Source organism: Synchiropus splendidus, chromosome 14, assembly GCF_027744825.2.
Source record: "Synchiropus splendidus isolate RoL2022-P1 chromosome 14, RoL_Sspl_1.0, whole genome shotgun sequence".
Classification (NCBI taxonomy): Eukaryota; Metazoa; Chordata; class Actinopteri; order Syngnathiformes; family Callionymidae; genus Synchiropus; species Synchiropus splendidus.
The window spans coordinates 22731446-22753333 of record NC_071347.1 but is presented as its reverse complement, the minus strand read 5'-3'; the positions used below and the strand labels follow the sequence as shown (position 1 = coordinate 22753333).

The following is a 21888-nucleotide window of genomic DNA, read 5'->3' as shown; positions in this document are numbered from 1 at the left end:
AGTTTTCCATATTTTGCACCACCTCAAAAATAAACTTAATTGCATGTTGAATATTTTCATGATTTTAATATGAATTACAATGAGTCGGGTCGACACCTGGAAGCGGCTGCATTTGAGTCCACCTCCCTTCAGCGCGGTGTTTTTACTTGCACATGCCATCATGGTCCCTGACAGCAGGCGGAGTGTCGTTGCGTGTCTTCAATCATCCTGAAACACAGCAGGAAATCAAAGAGTGGAAGGAGGGAAGCGGGCGGACGACGTCCGAGAGCGAGGCTCAGCTCACCCACTCATCCTCCTGCGCTCCCTCTCCCTCGGCTCCAGGCCTCTCAGAAGCCACCGTGCCAGACTTGTTGGCCATGATCTTGTCCGTCCACGAGGCTCCAGCTTTCTCGTCCCCGGCGAAGTTGCACTTGGTCACCGTGCCGGCGTCGACTTTGGCCAGCGAGACTGACGACAGACACAGCAGGAACGAGGAGAGTTTTCCAGTATGTTCAACACTTAAAAATCAAACACGTTGTGCATGACATGAATAGTTTCAATGAACACATATAGTTTGACAAGTTCATAGAAGAGTTACGGCAATTAAATAGAATTTTTTGACTCCATGATTCCAAAAATCCATTTATTTTCATAAAATGGAGGGGCAACACTTTTTACATTAGCTGGAAAAACTGAGGATATTTTCTGATGGCCACAATAAAATGATTAACTTTATTAATAAAAAATAAAATATTACATATATGTTTTGAAAAAAAACATTATTGAGTCAGAAAAATAGACCCAATATATTCTAATACCTCAACATGTTATTTTTTAGAGAAAATGTAAGTAATTCAGTAAAAAAATATAAAAAATATAAAAACAAAAAAAAACAAGAAACTCCCAGAGAAATGGAAAAAGAGAAAAACAGGCATTTGTAACTGCCAATGAGCATCACTTGGAAAGTGCACATCATGAGTCGTGGGCCGCAGGACTCACAGATGAAGGGACCGTCTCCCCGGGTCTTCAGCCGGACCTCTTGACCCGTCTCCAGCTCGAGCTTGCTCATCTCAGACTCAGGGTACCAGAAGGCAAAGGTTCCCACCGGGCGATGCCGGTCGGTCACTTTTGTGAGCTCAGGTTTGGTCACCAGAGCCGAGAGCTGCTCCTCCGTCAGAAGGCTGGACTCGCCTTTGGCCTCCACCTCTACACACACACACACCACCATCAGTCAGGGAATCCTGGCCTCAGCTTCCAGCCACCGACTCACTGTAGGACGACATGAGGAAGCCGGTGTTGACCTTCTTGGTGTCAATGAAGTTGGGCTCGATCTCTGTCCCGCCGGCATCGTACTTCCTCTGGTGGATTCGAGACGGTTTCACGTACAGAACATGGAACCGGACCTGAGGAAACAGCGAGGTAGCAAAGCTGGTGCTGCCGGAAGAGGCTGCTCCTCAACTACACCACAGTCTACCTTCTGCTGGTCCACGTCCGTGATGGCGTGTCTGGAAACGTCGACCAGTTTCCCCTCCAGAAGAACTCCGGCACCGCTGGGAGAAACAGTGAAGAAAAACTGTGAGGGTCAAATGAACAAGTGAGTGTTCATGTTTTCACCCTCAGCGTGAACAAACTGGAGAGAAGAAACCCCTGAGGATGAGAAGAATACATGAAAGAGAGCGGTGATGATGGAGACGCTGAGAGACGAGGGTGAGGAGTCACCATGGACCATGATGTTGGTAGATGACGATGTGATTTGCAGTGAGGGCAAGGAGGAGATGAAGCAGAGGAGGAATGAAAGACGGGATCCGAGTGTGTGAGTGGAGACTAAGTTAGAGATGTTTGGAGTTGTGGAGAGACAGCGACCAGGAGATGGAGAAGAGCGAGAGGTTCATGAAGGAGCAGGACATGAAGACACGTCGTATCACAAACGTCCAGGGATATTTATGTATAGAAAGTTGATTAACTTTCTTGTGGAAGACACAACATGGCGCCAAAAATCCTGCCGTTTTCCATCCGTCTCTCATGTAAACGAGGCTGCTCAGATTTGAGATGAAGGCTGACGTCACAGTAAGGCGAAAACCCCGTCGGTTTGGACCCGTTTCCGCTCCCACCTGTCGTAAAGCGAAGGACGCCACGCTCCATCGAACTTGTCATTGTGCACCGGCTTGTTCTCCAGAGTTGTGTTGTGGTATATTCGACTCATTTTCCCCCAAAACTCCCGAGTTCCGCCTCCAGAGGTTTTCCTGCTCGACACTTCCTGTTTGCGCGCCTGAGTGAAGTTTGACACGAACTATTTCTGACAGAAGTTCGCGCAACACGCAAAACAATTAGAACATTTAGCAGCTGAATATGAAAACAGTTCAGATCAGATAGGATTATTATGACTTGGTCACATTGTTCCAGCCTGTGTGACTGTGTGTGTTTATGTTAATGAGTGTGTAAACGTCGCGGTCAGTTAAGCAGCCGAACATGAAAGTTAAAGCTCAGATCTCAGATAAAAGCGCAGAACAACCGATAAAAACGGTCACACTTGAATTACTGATGAATCATTCAGCAACCGATGAGAAGTGAAGGTCAGAGCTCCGGTCTTCAGCACGGAACAACATCTAGCCTCACAGACGTTCCAATGTTTCTGCAGCCTTGTGTTTGACTTCATGCTTTGAAAATCAAGATGTTTTCTTCGGTTCTTTTTTGTTATTACTTAGCTTTGCTATGCACCTTATCAGGTATTTTAAGGTTCAAAATCAGCCGGTCCTTAAATTTGAACAAACACTGGACATGAACATGAAATGATACAATATTATTTGCCCTTAAAAAATAAGAAAATACGGGCAAATGTTAGAAGACAAACGAATTTGTGGGAAAATTACTACTAATAATAATAATAACAGTAATAATAATGATCGAAAATCAACCAAAGAAGACAAAAATTGAAAAATAAAAATGACTGTAAATAGGATGGGAAAAAAGAGAGAAAAAGATAAGTGCAAGAGCAAGCACTTTGGGGCCAAAATCTCAGACCTCTGTACCTCCTGGCTCAAGTCGCTCACTGTAAAACTCCTTCATCAGTTTAAGATCAGCGGGGTGTCCGAACTGTTCACTGACCCGTCTCAAAGGGCCCGCAGCTCTTCCTGCCTGGGCTCCATAAAAGCCCCAGACTGCGTCACTCACCTCAGACTGAGCATGGCGCCGTCACCTTGAGACATCTCCGGTCCTCTCCTCTGTCGGGATGGAGACTCCAGCAGCAGGTGACGGGGTGCACCTGGCCGGGTTCAAGCCCATAGGCTCGCCCGCGGGGTCTGCTGACCCGGACTTCTGCAGATGGAATGACAGGATCAGCGTCGTGTCCACCGGGTCAGAGGTCATCACCGGGTACGAGACTCTGGACGCGCCTCCCAACCGAGACTTCTACGTGAACACCGAGGTTTGGGGCAGACGCAGGCGCTTCAGGCCATCGCTGTATCAGCTGTACTCCAACCCTCAGGTGAGTGGAGGCGTCTTCGGAGCAGAGAAGGTGTGGGGGGCAGAGCACTGGCTTCAGAGTCAACACTGGCTTTGAACCCAATGGAGCTGTTCTGCCCTTTGATTCCTCTACAGTCCCAAAACACCCAGAGCAGATGATTCTGACCTGTCTGGAGGTGTGAGCCTCCAAACCCACCAAGGTGTGTGTCATGTTGACCAGGACGACTCCGGGCCTCCGCTGTACGAGGACACCGCCGGACACCAGGAGGACGACAGCTCTGAGGAGGAGGAGGAGGATGAAGAGCAGAAGGAGCCGCCGCCGGAGCCGACCCGCTTCGGTTGGGTCCAGGGAGTCATGGTGAGTCTGGATCTGCAGCGACCATCCTCATACATGCAGACAACCAGAAGAATGGTGAGGGGACGGAAAAAATAAAGAACAACAATTATTTTAAATTAAATATCAATAACTCAATCAATTTAAGATTTAAGTCAATTTAAGAATTTGACAAATAGACAAAAATACACTTCATAATATTATTGCTCTACATTGTTTATCTATAGAACTATATACTTCTTTTAAGCAATTAACATGTTTGGTTCAATTATTTTAAGGTCCACCGGATTAAAAAAAAATCTATAAGAAAAAAACAATAAATGCAAAATATTTTATATAGTTAGAAATGCATACAAACAGATGGCAATAGCGCTACAGAGTTACGTTTAGATGCGCTTCAGCGACATGAAGAGACTGCGTCACGGAGACTTAAGACCTTCAAAAAGCTTTGTACATTTGCGTGTTGTCACATGAAAAAACTTTTATCGTATATGATGTGATATATTTCACATGGCTCGATGTGTTAGAGTAAATTTGCTCATACAACCTGCAGTAACTTTTGAAAATTTCAGTGAGCTGAGAAGACAGTACCAAAATTCGGAAATAAAATGAGAACATTCAATAGACAAAAAATTTTAAATTGTGGTTAAAAATACAAAATAAAGCCGTTAACAAGTGAAAAATACAACTGGGGAGAAAAGTACTAAAATACAGGTTGTAAACTTATCACCGCAAACAAACAATAACATTTTAGAACTGAGAAACGGCGCATTGCGTGTTCCAGATCCGCTGCATGCTCAACATCTGGGGGGTCATCTTGTACCTGAGGCTGCCCTGGATCACAGCTCAGGCCGGGATCGGTGAGTCGCAGCAAGACATTCCTGCGTCAGAGAGCAAGAGAGGTGATGAGCAGCTTCTGCGTTCAGGTCTGACCTGGGTCATCATCCTGCTCTCCTCCTGCATCACCGGCATCACCGGCCTCTCCACATCTGCCATCGCCACCAATGGGAAGGTCAAGGGAGGTCAGTTGTCAGGGGTCGCTGAGCTTAGGTCGGAGGGGGATTGACCAGCCGAGGTGAGTTTTCTCGGGAGAGAGAAGCTCAGAGTAGAACCTCCAAGGGAAGGCAGATGAGGTGTCTCAGAAGCTCTGGTTTCCTCCCACTATGAAAGGCTTACACACATGGTTAACTGAGTTAGCTTAGGAGCTAACAGTGATCCAGACCTGGTGTGCGCAGGAGGAACCTACTTCCTGATCAGTCGCAGTCTGGGCCCGGAGCTCGGCGGGTCCATCGGGCTGATCTTTGCCTTCGCCAACGCCGTCGCAGTTGCCATGCACACGGTGGGCTTCGCTGAGACGGTGGTGGACCTCATGTCTGTGAGTCGGGGGGCCTGGGATCGTCAGCCACGGCGGTGACTTGACTCCATTTGTGGTTTAGGAACACGGAGCCGTCATGGTGGACAGAATAAATGACATCCGCATCATCGGCATTATCACGGTCACCTTTCTCCTGGGGATCTCCACTGCTGGCATGGCCTGGGAGTCGAAGGTCGGCAGCCGTGAGGGACTCGACACACACAGCTTCAGTCTGAGCCGGTGACAAATATGAAGCGAACACTCATCTTCTTAAGGCCCAGATTCTCTTCTTCCTCGTCATCATGGTGTCGTTCATCAACTACTTTGTCGGCACCGTGATCCCGGCTTCGCCAGACAAGCAGGCCAAGGGCTTCTTCAGTTACAAAGGTTGCTCTGAGAATCACATGACCCGGCCCAGTTCCTCCGACTCACTTGACCATCTAACCGTCCCCAGCCGACATCTTTGCCACCAATTTTGTGCCCAGCTGGACCGGACCAGAGGGCAGCTTCTTCGGCATGTTCTCCATCTTCTTCCCTTCAGCCACCGGCATCCTGGCGGGTGCCAACATCTCAGGAGACCTGAAGGTACAGACCCAGACTCTTTGTCCCGTCAGCAATCTTGATCTCAAGTCCTCCACTCGTCAAAACAGAATCCAACGGTCGCCATCCCAAGAGGAACTCTGATGGCCATCTTCTGGACCACCCTCTCCTACATCCTCATCTCCGCCACCATCGGTACTTCAACTGCTTCAGGACAGAACAGACTTCACCACGAGTCACGCGGGTTTGTCTTGGCAGGCTCCTGCGTGGTCCGCGACGCTTCAGGTCTGTTGAACGACTCTCTATCGCCCTCGTCTGGTGAAGCCTGTGAGGGTTTGAGTTGTCAGTTTGGGTGGGACTTCAGCAACTGCATCAACAACAACACGTGCACCTTCGGCATCAGGAACTACTATCAGGTGATGCACACTTCACATGAGGGAGGAGAGCACACTCGCCTCACAGTCGGTGGAGGGGTACGAGGGTCCCAATGATGCCACTGTTGGTGGGGGAGACATGGCTTTGTAGGGTCCCCCATGGTGACCACACTCAGGGGAGGAAGTGTGGCTTCCATCTATACAGCCAGAGTCCTACAACACTTTGACATTGATATTACTTAGCGTCCACCAGGGGGCTCTACAGTGCCAAGATTGGGATCTATTCTCATCCGCTGGCTCACCTGGCAACTGAACAGGAAGTGGCCTTGACTCACACTGTGTTCTGTATGTATGTAACGGCGGAATGATATCACACAACATTTGAGTCCGTCAGCTGAGTGAATTGTGAGCCCTTACGTGGCACCCATGAGTCGCTCAGACTGTTGATGGGTCTGGGTTCTCATTATTCAGGAAGTAACGCCTGACCGATGTTTTGTGTGTCCAGTCCATGAGCTTGGTGTCGGCCTTCGCCCCGCTCATCACGGCCGGGATATTCGGGGCAACGCTGTCGTCGGCCCTGGCTTGCCTGGTCTCCGCCCCTAAAGTGTTCCAGGTACCAGCACGGACTCTGAGCTGGCCCCGGTGCAGACAGGTGACCTGTGCTCTCTCCAGTGCCTGTGCAGGGACAGACTCTACCCGCTCATCGGCTTCTTCGGCAAAGGCTACGGCAAGAACGACGAGCCGCTGCGAGGCTACCTCCTCACATACCTGATCGCCGCCTGCTTCATCCTGATTGGTCAGTGACCGAGTCACCCTGCAGGTCAGCTGACAGATTAACTGACGGTATTTCACATCTGCAGCTGAGTTGAACACCATCGCTCCCATCATCTCCAACTTCTTCCTCTGCTCCTACTGTCTCATCAACTTCAGCTGCTTCCACGCCTCCATCACTAACTCGCCAGGTAGTGTCCGGTCCGAGGAGCTTTCCGTGTTTTCCATGCACTGAGTTAAAAAGTAGCTTTCGTCAGATCAGAAATGAAAAAGGATTTGTCACTTTGTCCCTCCAGGTTGGCGTCCGACGTTCAGGTTCTACAACAAGTGGCTGTCGCTGCTGTGCGCCCTGTGTTGCCTGGTCATCATGTTCCTGCTGACCTGGTGGGCCGCGCTCATCGCCTTCGGGGTGGTCTTCTTCCTCCTGCTCTACACACTCTACAAGAGGCCTGGTAACACAAACACACTCACGTCAAGTCAGCACTGAACACCAGGACAGCAAGTGCTTCACAGAAAACTGGTGTGTTCTTTCTGCACCTCTCAGCGGTGAACTGGGGCTCGTCCGTGCAGGCCAGCTCCTACAACATTGCCCTCAGTCACTGCGTGAGTCTGAACCAGGTCCAGGACCACGTCAAGAACTACAGGTCTCTGTTCACATCTTCATGTCGAAGCTTGGTTCTCTGCTGGTTCCAAGAGGACAACAGAGACATAAAAGATGATGGCATGGTTCCCAGCATCCTCTGCTGCTTCCTGAGAGTGAAAAAAACTGACCATCTGCAGGTGGTGTGACTGACCGCCGATGTTTCTGTGTTGTCCCCTCAGACCACAGTGTCTGGTCCTCACCGGGGTGCCCAGCAGTCGTCCGGCTCTGGTGGATCTGGTCAGCTGTTTCACCAAGGGTCTCAGTCTCATGATGTGCAGCAACGTTGTGACTGTGAGTGTTGATGGGACTCACCGTCGCCAACGCTGCCTTCATCTTGAGCCTCCGTTCAGGCCGGACCCTCCTCCGTCCAGAAGCAAAGCGGTGATGCTCAGCAGACATGGTTGAACAAGAGAAAGGTCAAGTCATTCTACACCGAGGTGGTCGCTACTGACCTGCGGTCTGGAGTCAACATGCTGGTGCAGGTGAGAAATAAGTCAGCCCTGCTGACCGGGTGGGAAGGGAAGGTCTTGTAGGCCCACGATTACGGATAGCAGCTGAAGAGGTCCAATGTTGGGAGGTGACAGAAGGGCTGAACCATCTCAGCGAGGAATGGGAAGCCAGCTGGTTAAAAAGGTCCAACTCTTCTCGAAACTTCATGGGAATTCAATGATCCCAGTGCAGTTCTTTGTCCTCTCTATAGAGGGACAGAGAGATGTCTCTATAGAGTTTCGGACTTGATCTTCAGACACAATCATCCAGGTGAACTGAGCACAGATGCTACACCACAGCATGGATTCCCCTTCTTGAGCCACAACCTCCCCTCACAGGGGCTCACCTCCATGGGCACCCTGAGGGCCTCCCGCCCATTCTCCCAGGAGGCCTCAAAAAAGTACTTTGCCGCTATCTGCTCATGGGAAGTTTGAGGGCGACAACCTGCTTGTGCGACTCAGACCTGAATGTAGATGAATGCACCGGTCACAGGAGACAACAGACGTCTTCCAGACCTAAGTAAACATTGTGATAATACACATTCAAATGTATCGTTTGTTGCTTCACTAGGGGGCAGGACTAGGTCGGATCACGCCCAACGTTCTGCTCATGGGCTTCAAACGCGACTGGCGCACCGACTCGCCTCAGGTTGCCGACGACTACATTGGAATAGTGCAGTAAGTAGAATAGAGCCTCTGACTCTAAGAGATGCTCATGTGCCCAAACATGGCCACCGAAGATGCCGTCTTTGTGGGTACTGACCACTGCAGTATCTGGGTGTTAATGGAGGGATTCTTGTTATTGTGTTTCCAGCGACGCTTTTGAACAACAGTATGGTGTCTGCGTCCTGAGAATGAGGGAAGGCCTGGATGTTACTCAGCCATATCGCTCTTACGGTAACTACAGGTACAGAACAATATGTTGGAAAACAAAGGCATCATTGGTTGTCTTTCAGTGAATCCATGCTTCGATGGCGGGGACGACAAGATCATTCCGTGTCAACTGCAAACCACCGCCACCCGCACAGGTTTACTGCCCTCCACCTCAACGCAGACAGAGTTGATACGCATCTGCTCACACGTCTGTCCACAGCTGCTGATGACCCTCAGGCCAGTTCACCGTTCCAAAAAAAGCAAGCGAAGAAGACGATCGACGTCTACTGGCTGTCGGACGATGGGGGTGAGACCACGGCGAGAGCTGGTCTGGCCTCAGGATTGATGTCTCACAGTGCCCCCTGCCTTCCAGGTCTGACTCTGCTGCTGCCGTACCTGCTGACTCGCAGGAAGCGCTGGGCCAAATGCAAAGTCCGAGTGTTCGTGGGAGGAGATGCTGAGAAGAAGGAGGAGCAGAGAGAGGAGTAAGAGATGTGTCCCCGTCAGGTTTAGAACTTCTTTTCATCCTGGCTCCCCAACACTCTCAAAATCGGGGTGGGCAATTAGATTATGGGCCACATTCTCTACTGAGACTGGGGATGTCAAGCCAAAAGGCAGGACAGAAGACTGTCCACAGCTGTCACACGGCAGTGTCGGCCGTCAAACCCCGCGGAGCTGGAGAGCGCGGCGCTGTCAGTCTCGTCATGTTCACCTGTGCAGGTCCAATGCTGCGAGTGAGCTGCGTGTTTATCAAATTTATCGTGAGATGCAGAATTGTCATCGTGGAGATTGTGTTTGGCGGGATATCGTGTACGATCAGTTATCGCCTGTCCCTACTATCTTGTATACAACTTATCTATTGTCCTGCCTGATAAAAGAGTGGCGCTTGGCTCTGCAGTTGGATTTTGGATCGTTGTGATGACAGTGATCTGTTATGTTTGCAGGGTGGTGGCGCTGATCAAGAAGTTCCGGCTTGGCTTCCATGATGTTCAAGTTCTTCCAGATTTGCTTCACAACCCTCAGCCTGGAAAGTGAGCGCGGCTCACTTTAGATCGTCTGCCTCGATTGTTATGAGAGGTCACATGACTGCTTGTGTCTCCAGTGTCCACCAGTTTGAGAACATGGTGGCTCACCTCAGGGCGGAGGAGACAAACCCCAAGAACAACTCTGGCGCGAGTCCGCACGCCCAGCCGTGGAGGATCACGGATCAGGACCTGGAGAGGAACAAGGCCAAGGTGACACCGACCCCCAGAACAAACAAACCCGTTTCTGACTGAGGTCTTCATCATGGTTGTGTTGCAGACGCTGCGGCTGATCCGTCTGAACGAGGTCCTGCAGGAGTCGTCCAGAGAGGCCGCCCTCGTCGTGGTGTGAGTAAAGCGACCGAGTGTTGACATGTTTGTGGAACCGTCTGACCGTGACTGTGTGACAGCACCATGCCGGTGGGACGCCGAGGCCTGTGTCCCAGCTTCCTCTACCTGGCCTGGCTGGACTTCCTGTCACGAGACATGCGAGCCCCGGTTCTACTGGTCCGAGGGAACCAGGAGAACGTTCTGACACTGTACTGCTAACTCCTCATTACTATCGCTATGAATCGACCATCATTCGAAAACAGATGCACCAATGTCCAAATCACTTCAATGAAACTGAATCACAATTACATTTAAACAAATTCATGATTGATGTTTTCGCTGTTTGTCAAAGTGAAATAATAAAGATGACTCTTTGTGTGCCGTTAAATGTCACAGAGGACTCACTCTTGACCTTTCCGGTCAAGGACGATGGCAGGAGAAGGAGTTGCTGATCCTCATCCCACATGTGCAGGAGTTAGACACAGCACAGTGACGAGAATACATGAACCCAAATCTTCCTACGTTTCCATCTGTGAGATGCTTTCATGGATGAGCTCTAATGTGTGACTGTATTTCCTGTGTTTAGTCATTTTTATTACTTGTTTACTTTGGCTTGGTGTCACCTGTCAATCATGACGACGCTGATGTAACAAGCCTGATGTAACTTCACGTTACCAGCTAGCAAAGCTCCCACAAAGGACCCTTCACTCTGACTGAAATGTAAAAAGTTGTCATGTCTCCAACAGAGTCCAGAGCGATGCGGTAAAGTACTGTGCATCGTGACTCCACCGAGAAATGTCTGTGTGAAATGAGAGCGAGTGTGTGAAATCAACGGCAACTATAAATGCAATCACGGAAAACAGACGCGCACAAACCTCGTGAATAAACAATCTTAGTGCGGGCGTTTAAAGACTGCGCATGCTCACATGTCGACGACCCCGAGAACTTCCACGTCTGAGCACGAGGGCCCTCCGAGTGCACTCACCGTCCAATCAACGGCGGGCTGGTGTCACGTGCCGGGAGGAGCCAATCGGGTGCGGCCACAGTGTGTTTGGAAACAACATTGCTCCTCTGACGTGCCCAGCTTCCACCCAGAACTTTCACTTCTCCGAACCGAACCCGAACCTTCCCTGTCTCCCCTGGAGATATTGACAAAACAAAACCGGTGTGTTTTACCATCCTCTCGTGCGTATTCCAGTCAAATAGAATCTACATCAGAAGAGCGAAACTATGGATTCCGGGTCGGAGACGGTGAGTCTTTACGTCAAAACGCCCAACCAACTTCAGGAGGTCGTGGTCGTCGAGAGAGCCCAGGTGAACTGGACCGTCAGGGAGCTGAAGACTCACCTATCCGCTGTTTATCCGACGAAACCGGTGAGTTGACCCGCTTCCGCGAGCTAACTCATCAACAAGGCTAAGCTAACTCGTGGAATGTGAGCGAGCACAGCTGTTGTTAGCATGTTAGCACTAGCTCTGTTGTTGTTTACCGTGAAGCTTCAGAGCCACCGTCAGCAACGTCTGACATCTATGTAGAGTTTTATGTCGTTATTTACGTCGCCATTGACTGTCCTACAGGAATAACGTAACGGTCCTACACTACTGTACTTCCAACATAACATCCGCGAACAGAACAAATATTTTATTGATCTGTATCTGCACCTACTACGAATAAACGGGTATTAAAACGTAGTATGTTAATCTGCAGTTGCACACGTGCTTTAAAGTGGCCTGCACTTGTGTTCATTAGGTAGTTTTAAATACTGCCACCAAAAGACCCGGTAGAAGAAATGACTAGATTGACTGGAGGTGCTTTCACATACTTTTAGTGACATACCTTATGTGGTCGTCTGATGAGGGCCGTATCCTTGGGGATATCCAGTCAGTGGTTGGGAGATCATCCCTGGAAAAGTCCTGTCAGAGGACACAGAGTAGGTCACTGTAAAACAGGATGCAAAGAGCAAACACGGAGACATGGACTGACACCCTGATACACAGCGTCATACAAGCACCATTGAAGGCTCAGCTCTTTTGCATGGTTCACCCCGAATTGTTTCCTGCAGGCTGTGAGTGACCAGAAGCTCATCTACGGAGGAAAGCTCCTGCCTGACCACGTACGCATCAGAGAGCTCTTCAAAGAGGTGATTGTTCTCTTTCCCTTCATTGTGATCTAGTGCTAGTTAGTGATGTGCCAAGTCTCGAGAAAAGTCCCATATTTTCAAAATTTGGTTTGTGGATCTGGTGGAAGTTGTTTCAAAAAGTCCTAGTTCTCTCCAGGCCGATGATGCCGACTGACTAGTGTGCCTCTCAAACACACCTGTTCTGCTCTGCAGGTGGCCCAAATACTTGCTGAGGCGATCGAGCCAACATTTGTTCTGGTTAATGGATGTAAAAACAAAGTGTTATGATGTAGCAAAGCTTAGGATTAATAACTTGGTCTGAGACGCTTCTTAGAAGAAGCCTGTTTCACTTCCCATATTTCATTCTCTGTAACACCTGGTCGCATGTTGAGTGTCAATAAGAGGAAGGATTTCATGCATGGTTTGTTTCATTTACAGATTTATTTCTGTTTTCTGTAACGTGAAGCAACTTCATGCAAAATGACCAGCAGCTACTGGGATAAGGATAAGCCGCATGAATTTAGGGGCTGCATTAAAAAAAGACATGGATTTTTAATATTGAATGCAAAATATTTAAAGGCAGCAAGTTGCCTCAACTGTGACATTATGGAAGCCGTTTATATCAAAGATGAAGAAATATGGTCCTTTTCATCTTGATTGTTTTCTTAAACAGGATGATGGGGTGGAACTGGTGTTTAACTGACTCTCATGTCTGTTTCCTCAGCCTGGCTCGTCTCTCACCGTGCACCTGGTGCTGCCGCCCCGCAGTCTGTCCCCAGCTTCACCTGGAGCGAGACCCAAGGTGACTTTCACTCTGAAAACTTCTCTTTGACATGTAAAAGACTGAAGGGCAGAGCAGAGCAGGGCAGGTGGGCTGCTCTTATGGTGATCGTGCGCTTCATGTAATACAACCAGGTGAACCAGTTCACACGGGTTTCATGTGACACCTTCTATTTGCTCTTCAACAATCCTCACTAACCTTTTCAGCGGTTATATCACAGCTGACGTGTCGCCATGTGCACGGACTCACACGAGACCAGACCTGTCCCACTTCTGCTGAGGAGGGCAGTGTGTGCGAACGTGTAGAAGTGAAACATGAACACGGCTTGTGTCACCACAGAAGCCCACAGCCTTCACCTGATTCATGCATGCTCATTCTCAGAGGACACTGTTCACAGTGAGTGACGTCCACAGCAGAGAGAGAGGCAGAGCGGCAGGATCACAAGGGAGCAGCAGAGGCCCCCTTTCTGAGACTCTCACTCTTTTAAGTGAGCGCTGGCTCTGACCCTGGTTTCCTCTCAGTCAAACATGTCCTGAACACATCACCAAGGTGGTGACAAGGGGGATCCTACCCCCACCAGTAACAGGCTTTTTCACATCCCATAGGACTCTTCTCAGTGTGTGGCAGCAGAAAGAAGAAATAAATGTCTCCTCGTGAGTCAAAGACCTTTTTAAACGAATCATTTTTCTTTTGTTTTCAGACTAGGGAGGCAGCAGATCAGCCCAGCACCTCCGGTTTTGCACCAGCAGCTTCTGCTTCTCCCACTCTGCGGCAGAGGAGGCACACGTCTTCACCTGCTGCTGCAGAAGCTCCTTCACCTCCTCCAGAATGTCCCCCAACGCCTCTGTAAGTAGAGCTCACACTTTACATCTTTAAGTATCGGAATCTTTGGCAAGGTTCTTCCCTGTTTGGTCAAAGCGAGTTGTTAAAGACCGCTTGCTCTTTCCAGGTCTGCAGCTCCACATTTGACCCCACCAGCCTTCCCCAACTTCTCGCTGTACAGCCCCCAACAGCTGCTTTGGCTGCAGCACGTCTACGCTCGGCAGTACTACATGCAGTAGTGAGTACAACGTCTCACCTCCACGTCACCACTTCAGAAGCCATGTGCGGCAGTGTGGTGGTGTCACCACAGCCACGATCCTTGACACAAGAGTTCAGAGACGAACCCTTAACTCTCATCACTGCCAGTCAGTCAGACATTTCTATCAGACACATTCACAGCGCCCCCTAATGCTGCATTGAGCATGTTGTTCTGCTCCTCATCGTCCGTGTCTCTCGCAGCCATGCAGCTCTGGCAGCAGCAGCCGTCCCCTCAGCAGCGACCCCGACTGTGGTCCAACATCACCCCGTTCCCGCCCACCAGGTCCCGGTCCCCGCCGCTCTCGCCAACCAGAACCCCATAGACAACCTGCCGGTGAATCAGAACCCAGCACAGGACGGCGCTTTCATCGACCCCGCCGGGGCCAACCAGAACCTGCGCATGAACGCGCAGGGCGGCGCGGTGATGGAGGACGAGGAGGACCTGGAGCGAGACTGGCTGGACTGGCTCTACTCAGCCGCCCGATTCGGAGTTCTGCTCATGATAGTGTACTTCAACTCCAACCTGAGCCGCTTCCTGTTGGTGATGAGCACGCTGTTCCTCATGTACCTGTGAGTCTCCTCCATACAGCTGTGGTCAGGTTTTAACCATTACTGTCTTCTATGCACTCAAGTTTCCTCCCTTCACCTCATCAGTATTACATCTGAAGACTTGATCAGGGATGATGCATTCAGGTGCTGCTGGAGTCAGGTTGAGCTGGACGAATGCTCAACCCTGGATTGTCTGCACCGGAACGCATCATCCCTGATCTGAGCGAGCGAACTTGAACTTGTGTTCCTACTGCAGAGATTGAGTCAGAAAGAGCTTGAACTCACTGTTGTGTTTCTCTGGCCTGCAGACACACCGCTGGCCTCTTCCCCTTCAGGAGACCAGCACCGGCTCAAGGACCCAATCTCCAGCAACCCCAGGAGGCTCAGCAGAACCAGGAGAACGATGAGCGAGTCCCAAATCATGTGAGCAAACATGCCTGCTTTCAAAGAGTCAGAATCTGAAGCATCAGAGGAAGTAACACGGTTCTGAAACAGGTGGAAGCCGAGGACCGACCCGCAGAGGAGGCTGGCGCCGCAGAAGCAGACCCGATGGTGGCAGTGTTGGTTCCACCACACAGGGTCTCAGCCATGTGGACCATGTGGGTTTTCTTCAAAACCTTCTTCTTGTCACTCATCCCTGAAGCTCCTCACGGCGTCGCCAATTGACCCGCCAGGATCCAGCTGAGACCAACCGCGCTCCGCAGGCAACCTGCCTGGTGGCTTTCTCCCTGAACACAGATGGACTTTTGTTCAGTGCAACACAAGTGGAACCAGCAAAGTGTGGACTGGAGCGCTGCGCTCCTGATGATAGAAAGTCAGGAGGAGGACTTTTTCAGGACGGCGAAGATCAAGTTTCTCGTCTTTTCGCGCTCGATCAGACAAAATGATTCTTTTCTTATTAGAGCACTTTCAGCTTTGTTGTCGCGTCACCGAGAGAGGTCCTGACCAGGACCACGATGGGTCGCACACAAACGCATGTTTTTTTGTTTTTTTTAATTTAACGTAATCGAGCTTCTGCGTACAAAAACTGTTGATATTAACGATTTTAATATTCTGTAATAAAACTGAAACTGTTAAAGCTCACCAACAACATGATTTTGTCCTGGATTCATGTGCTGCTCCATGCTGACGTCATGTGTTCAGTGGTGCTGGGACAGCTGCTGTCGCCGCAGCAGGTCCTCACGCTGTTGGACAAGGATGTGTCCACTTGGTTTAGTGAGCATCGAGTGTGTGGTCAGGACACGCGGATGCCTCTGGTTGTGGCATCATCTCGACCCACGCGGCTCCCTCAGGTGGCCTCTGCAGTGGAGGAGCTGTGTGGGAGTTTGTTGACCTCTGGTTTGGAAACAGGACAAACATCATGTTGTGTCACAGTGCTGCACGTGTGGCTCCCCTCCACAATGAAACCCTTTTCCTCTCACAAAAAACACCGAGGTTTGAGCAGGCTCCTGCGTCTAGAACCCCTGGTGTGACAGTGAAGTGGTTCATCTTCAGAACAGTTTTGTTACGTTTGAGGTCATGAAAACGATTCTGGGAAATGGTTGCTCTGATTTTTGTTTTCAGCGCGATCTCTTTCAACCTCATTAAACCTGGACTTTAAACACTCGAGCACACAAAGAGCTCGGTGAGTTCATCAGTCAGCCCTTGGTCCTTATCTCAACACATCCTGCGAGAGGTTGGTGTCCGGACACACTGAGGTGAGCTGGTTAGCATTGCTCTCTGAAACGGCTCGTTGTCAGGAGCGGAGTCGGCGAGCAACATCAGCAGTCCGTCACCATTTCCACGTATTCTTACTCAGTGTTGGCAGGTTGTGTAGGCGGACCGGACTTTGCTCAGTTTGACGAGAGAGAACACAGTGGTAAGTCCTGGGGATCAGTGCAGCGTCGACGGAAAGATGTCCCACCGTGTCTCCCCACCTCTGCTGCCTCTGCTGCTTCTGTCCCTCTGCTGGACGTCTCACTGCTGCCGGCAAGACCCAGCGTCGGCCTTCAGACTGACCGGCGTGGCCTGCCGCCTCACCCACCCCGCCGCCGCCGTGCGTGAGTGAACTGTGTGTGAATAGTTACTGGCATGGTTAGGGTTAGCGATGTGGAGAAGATCACAAAGTTGCCGTACAGTTTTCTGTTGTTGCGGACGAGGCTGTTCATAAAGAAGCGAGGAGGGGCCCGGATGAGGAAAGCTGTCAGAAGATGGTTGTTGCATCATCACAACACCAGTTAAGAGGTTCTTCTAAATGCGTTAGACCCTGTGCCACCTCTAAGTCTGTCCCACACTGGACAGACTTACTAGCCTCACAGGTCGAGTGGCACTGCGATGTGTGCGAAATAAAAATGTCTTTTAGAAAACCTCAGCACAGAGGTGGACCGGCAGGTGACACCGTTCTCTACGTCCTCAGTGAATGAAAAGACGACTAAGGTGGTGGAGGCGGCCTTCCAGCACGCCAGATACCCGAGCGTCAAGGCGGAGAAGTCGATGCTCATCGGCAAAGTGGCCTACGGGCTCGACAAGTGAGCGCAGTCGTGACGTGGGGCTAGCGTGGAAAGCTAACGCCAGACTGACTCGTCTCGTTTGTCACAGTCTGGAGATTCACAACCTGACGATCGGAGGCAGCAAGTTCGACCTTCTACCAGGTGAAGGCATCAACTTAGAGATCGGCAACGTGTCGGCGCTCTTCAACGGGACGCTCAAGTACAGCTACGGCAGCTGGTTGTGAGTCCACCCGCGTAGTCCTGGACTGAGGTTCAGACTGCCAGGAGCCTTTAAGAAACGCTGGTCCAGATGAAAGCGATTGTGTTTGGTCTCGTCCATCAGGGTGAACGTCGCGCACGCCGTTACTTTTGAGATCGACTCTCAGATCGATCTGGGAATCAAACCCAAACTCTGTAAGTACAAGACTCAAGTGTGTCCGGACTGAAAAACTTTCTTCCTACCATGTCAAGTATTACTATTACTGCAAAAAATAAATATAAATAGTTCAACCTCTAACAACTTACTGCCAGACTCCTACTATTACTACAACTACTACAGTAGTGTTTATACACTTCAACTCTTTCTCTCATCTGTCCCTCTTTTTCTCTTCAACTTTGTTACTACCAGTAATACTACAGGAATTATTTCTTTCCCTACCACCATGCTTACTCTTACACCCTCTACTTCTATCTGCAACTGGTGCTTTTCCAGTACAAACAAAACTTCCCCTACTACTGATACTCTGCTCTCCCTACCATGGCTCCAACTACAAGTAAATAATGTGGGGGCTGACTTGTAATGGCCAATATGGGCCACAAGAGGGAGAACTAGGAAGGCAAACCTTCTACATGTGAGTCTCCTCTGCCAGACTGTGGCGCAGCAGGGAACGTAGCCGCGGACACCTCGGACTGCTACCTGAACTTTGACCGGCTGCGCCTGCACCTGCAGGGAGACAGAGAGTGAGTGACAGTTCTGCAACTGGTGAGGAGGTTGTGAGTCTCATCCTGGTGTTGTTTCAGACCCAACTGGCTGAAGAAGCTCTTCACCGATTTCATCTCCTTCACTGTGAAAATGGTCATCAAGAGACAGGTGAGGTCGCACGCACGGCCTGTTTGACTCACGCTGGCACCAGCTGACCTGGCGACTTGTCTGTGGCGCAGATCTGCCAGGAGATCAACAAGGTGGCCAACATTCTGGCCGAGTTCGTCCAAGAGAGAGCAGGTGAGTTCGCACATGCATCAGGTGGACCCCAGACGACCACAGCTTACAGTTGGATGGAAGTCAAGTGTTCAGGGGTGGGTCGAACCCTCATGTTGGCAGGCAGGTCCAGGCTCCTGAAGAGGACAACCCTTGAGCCGAACAAGTTTGGAGGAGACATTGTCGCCACGGCGCCTCTCCACTTGGTCATGCAGCATTATATGCTCTAGATATGTTCCGATGTTCTTCACCTTTTTGAACTGGGGGCCCACCTTTCCCAGAACAAATGGTCCCGGGGCCCATTCAAGTCATAGAACTGATTCATGACTCTTGATTTCATTTGTGATCAATAACAATATTTTATCTACTTACACGTAAACAAACCAAAACCTTGTGAAATGACATGAAACCATGCGATCATCGCAAAGATATTGGTCATCGAAAAGTCCCACCAGCAGCAGAAGCAGGTGCACGTCGTATTTATCAAATTTAATAGAGAAAAAAATACACTTGATGCAAACCGCTGAGAAAAACTGAATAAAAATATGTCAAAAAATATTTAAATTCCAAATAAGATATAACAAAAATGTACATTAAAGTATCACCATAAAATGTTCTAATTAATTTACAAAACTGCTTCAACAGGTTTTTAGTGTTGGGGGCCGTCCTTCAGCGCGTCTTGTATTCCTGCCTATCGTTTCTCTCCCTCAAAAATTCTGTGGTTCCAAGGAGACGCGCGTCTTAGGCAGCGGAATCCGTCAGTCAAGCCCACAGTAAACACGTCTTTATGGCAGTGCAAGAGATGGTTGGGTCCAAACTAAAAATGATCCCTTTCTCACCCACCATTTGGTCCCAGTTATGGTACAGAGTCTCTTGATTAGAGAAAGACAAAACGCTTGTCTCAACAATGACAAGACAGTTACGAAGGACGTCTAGTTCCTGGAGCATGGTCCACTCTGGAGTCTCAGTCAGAGATGGCAAACAAATATTTTGGAAAATCAAGTGCGATTATTCTAGACTAAAGCCAAGAAGCCGAAAAGTCGAAGTCCCATTTTCTTCTTCTGTGGTCCAGAACAGTTTCTGAAGGATGGAGACATCAGCGTGGACATCAACTTAACGGCGCCACCTGTCATCACAAACGACTACATCGAGTCGTACCACAAGGTGAGGAACTCCCTTTACGTGACGTCAGCAGTAGTTTTGACCACCTCTTCTGCTCCCTCACGGGATCCAGGGTCTCACCCAGTTCAACGGCTCCTCTGCCACCATCGATGACTCCGTGTTCCACCCCAGGCAGCTGACTCAGTACAGGATGCTTTACTTCTGGGTGTCAGGTGAGCACGTTTGTTGGATCAATCTTCAAAGGCCGACTCAGATGAAGACTGCCTGAGCTCATCTAGTCGCGGGAGTCTCTTTTTGCCTGTCATGGGTAGCAGACGTTCAGTAGGTGCACCGTGAAGATTCCGGTCTCTAGAGCAGCTTGAGTAAAGAGGTACAGACCTTCCTCTACCTGGAAAAGCCCATAAATGAACGTCATGGTCAGCTGAGAGACATCATCTCTCCAGCAAGTCCCGGGTCCTTGGGACTGAGAAGAACTCAAATTAAAGTGGAAAACTGGTCCTCACCGGTTCACGTTGACGCAAACAGTGGCCATTACTGTTGGCATCATGTGCAGGGCTGGTCTTCTTCCATTCATTGAGCCTGCTTTGTCCCAGACCAGCTGTTAAACCCAGTAATGGCCGCCGCACACAAGGACGGGCGTTTCTCGCTCAACGTCTCTGGCCCAGAACTCGCGGTAAGAACCTCCAATGAGGCTGTGCAAGAGTCACTGGGATAACACCGTCTCTGCACCTCAGGACCTCTTCCGACCAACGATCGTCCCCTCCACGCCTCAGCTGTTCCAGAAGGTTCGGCCACGACTTGAACACGCTGAGCTGGCATGAGCGAGGAGGTCACACTGAGCTCTGTGCGCAGTGCTTGTTGGGGTCCGGTGGGTCGAGGCTCGCGGTCTGGAGTTCACAAGTTCCCTTCCTCAACACTTCCACAGCGGGAACACGAGTCTGGGTGGAGGCGTCGGGACGGCTGTGGTGTGGCGACCGAGACCAGCCAACGCTTTTCTTCCAGACGGTCAGACTTCACACTCCTGGTTCCTCCTGGAACTCTGCACAACCCAACTCAGGCCAAAGCCGAGCCACTAGTTTAGGATCACCACAGTCCACCGCACAACAGAGTCTGCTTGACCACATCACTTTAAGGGCATCCAAAGGTGACGTTCTCACAAGGTCTCACTCCTCTTCTCGACACCCAGGCGGTCAGCGTGGACGTCACCGCTTCCTACGCCAAGAAGCGCCTCTCTCTCCATGGCAAGCTACCAGAGTGAGCAATTCTACAGTTGACTTCACGCGGACCAACTTGACCTCTTGTCCTGTCAGATGTATTTGCTAGTTCAGCCTCCTCTGCAATTGACATACTACTACGTCTTGCTTTCTTCTTTCGCACCAGGATTGCTGTCTTACACGCCGAGGTGCCTGGTCATTCCCAGGTGAGAAAAGTTGTCAGAATCCACCACACTCTTCTGGTCAGGCCTGAGAGAGCGCCCTCTAGAGGATATTTAACATCAGCACCCTGAAAATATATGATTTCTCTTCTTACTTTATTCATGGCGTAAACCCTGAGATGACCACCACGAAGTTAACAAACACCTGAAAAATAGAAAAAAACAAATTAAAAGGAAAGGCATTTTCGGTAGCCAGCAGTTAGCGTCCCTCCGGATGCAGCAGGCCAGAAATGAAAAAGTGAGCAGAAGACATTTTCTTCAGGTGGTCATAATCATCTGGCACATTATTCGAGGAGCGTGTCATGAGTCTTCCTCTGGTTCCTTTCACGGCTCCGCCCCCTAGTCCGGTGAGGAGACGGCCGACTACATAACGGAAGCTGTGGGGAAAGTCGGCATTCCCAAAGTCTTGTCCGGTAAGAATGGCCTCGACCCGACCTTCAGAAGGTGATGGCAACCGTGTGTGCGTGTTTGGCGTTCTAGTGCTTGCGTCTGAGATCACTCGGCTGCTGGACAAGCAGGGAACCAACTTGTTCGACATCTACGACCCGGAAGTTCTGCCTCGAGACGTGAGTGTGCCGTCTTCTCTGTCTGGACTCCTGAGGCGACATCTGTGCGTCTGCTCCCCTTCAGGGCTACGTCCTGGTGCAGATGGATTTCGGGTTCCCTCACCACCTCCTGGTGGAGTTCCTCATGAGGACTCTTCAGCAGCAACACTCTGACTGAAGGCGGGAGTCAAATTCAGGCCCCCTAGTGGCCGGGATTGATTTGCCGTACGAGTCACGCTGTTCATTTCTGTGACAGAATAATATGGCGACACACAACTCTAGACGACTGTCAGTCATCGACAAGTTCTCGTCACGTGTTTGTATTTATTTCCTTTCATGTCGTGTTTGTACAGTGTCGACCTGATGGTGTTCCTTTATTAAACATGCATCGGCTGTTCTTCCAACATGAAGAAGCCACAGTTT

The 21888-nt window shown here is 50.1% G+C and overlaps 4 protein-coding genes across 8 annotated transcripts; 3 read left to right on the top strand and 1 right to left on the bottom strand.

Annotated features, from left to right (window-relative positions):
- Positions 1-50: 50 nt before the first annotated feature.
- Positions 51-18665, bottom strand: arpin (actin related protein 2/3 complex inhibitor). Of its 3 annotated transcripts, XM_053884573.1 has the most exons (20): positions 18008-18665; positions 15782-16032; positions 15212-15425; positions 14983-15134; positions 12005-12081; positions 11156-11309; positions 9952-10032; positions 9215-9275; positions 7770-8151; positions 7586-7699; positions 7352-7497; positions 5022-7263; positions 4599-4946; positions 3638-3825; positions 3151-3294; positions 1454-1529; positions 1250-1382; positions 979-1185; positions 284-447; positions 51-207 (listed from the first exon to the last, which is right to left on the bottom strand). In XM_053884573.1, exons 15-20 carry the CDS (start codon positions 3183-3185, stop codon positions 199-201), a joined length of 624 nt encoding a protein of 207 aa, XP_053740548.1. In that variant the 5' UTR covers positions 3186-3294; positions 3638-3825; positions 4599-4946; positions 5022-7263; positions 7352-7497; positions 7586-7699; positions 7770-8151; positions 9215-9275; positions 9952-10032; positions 11156-11309; positions 12005-12081; positions 14983-15134; positions 15212-15425; positions 15782-16032; positions 18008-18665; the 3' UTR covers positions 51-198. The 3 variants fall into 3 exon arrangements, with proteins under 3 accessions (XP_053740548.1, XP_053740547.1, XP_053740546.1); XM_053884572.1 differs by lacking the exons at positions 4599-4946; positions 5022-7263; positions 7352-7497; ... (8 more) ...; positions 15782-16032; positions 18008-18665 and having other exon boundaries at positions 3638-3969; XM_053884571.1 differs by lacking the exons at positions 3151-3294; positions 3638-3825; positions 4599-4946; ... (10 more) ...; positions 15782-16032; positions 18008-18665 and adding an exon at positions 2091-2577.
- slc12a3 (solute carrier family 12 member 3) lies at positions 3209-10389 on the top strand. Its single transcript, XM_053886832.1, has 26 exons — positions 3209-3463; positions 3662-3799; positions 4560-4635; positions 4702-4797; positions 5011-5150; positions 5212-5322; positions 5405-5516; positions 5584-5714; positions 5780-5864; positions 5928-6085; positions 6549-6656; positions 6716-6839; positions 6904-7005; positions 7111-7266; positions 7359-7458; positions 7637-7754; positions 7808-7939; positions 8517-8623; positions 8760-8842; positions 8902-8973; positions 9039-9125; positions 9192-9303; positions 9763-9849; positions 9921-10053; positions 10121-10188; positions 10251-10389. Exons 1-26 carry the CDS (start codon positions 3209-3211, stop codon positions 10387-10389), a joined length of 3030 nt encoding a protein of 1009 aa, XP_053742807.1.
- On the top strand, positions 11195-15796 carry herpud1 (homocysteine-inducible, endoplasmic reticulum stress-inducible, ubiquitin-like domain member 1). Its single transcript, XM_053884570.1, has 8 exons — positions 11195-11544; positions 12231-12308; positions 13012-13089; positions 13769-13914; positions 14018-14128; positions 14350-14718; positions 15006-15120; positions 15193-15796. The coding sequence occupies exons 1-8, from the start codon at positions 11401-11403 to the stop codon at positions 15361-15363; spliced, it is 1212 nt and encodes a 403-aa protein (XP_053740545.1). The 5' UTR covers positions 11195-11400; the 3' UTR covers positions 15364-15796.
- On the top strand, positions 16103-21888 carry cetp (cholesteryl ester transfer protein, plasma). 3 transcript variants are annotated; one of them, XM_053884568.1, is made up of 18 exons: positions 16103-16394; positions 16505-16736; positions 17093-17204; positions 17275-17406; positions 17509-17579; positions 18035-18125; positions 18186-18255; positions 18327-18387; positions 19436-19527; positions 19598-19697; positions 20079-20158; positions 20220-20270; positions 20338-20490; positions 20672-20739; positions 20866-20905; positions 21264-21333; positions 21401-21486; positions 21551-21888. In XM_053884568.1, exons 2-18 carry the CDS (start codon positions 16592-16594, stop codon positions 21641-21643), a joined length of 1515 nt encoding a protein of 504 aa, XP_053740543.1. In that variant the 5' UTR covers positions 16103-16394; positions 16505-16591; the 3' UTR covers positions 21644-21888. The 3 variants fall into 3 exon arrangements, with proteins under 3 accessions (XP_053740543.1, XP_053740542.1, XP_053740544.1); XM_053884567.1 differs by having other exon boundaries at positions 16496-16736; XM_053884569.1 differs by lacking the exon at positions 16103-16394 and having other exon boundaries at positions 16472-16736.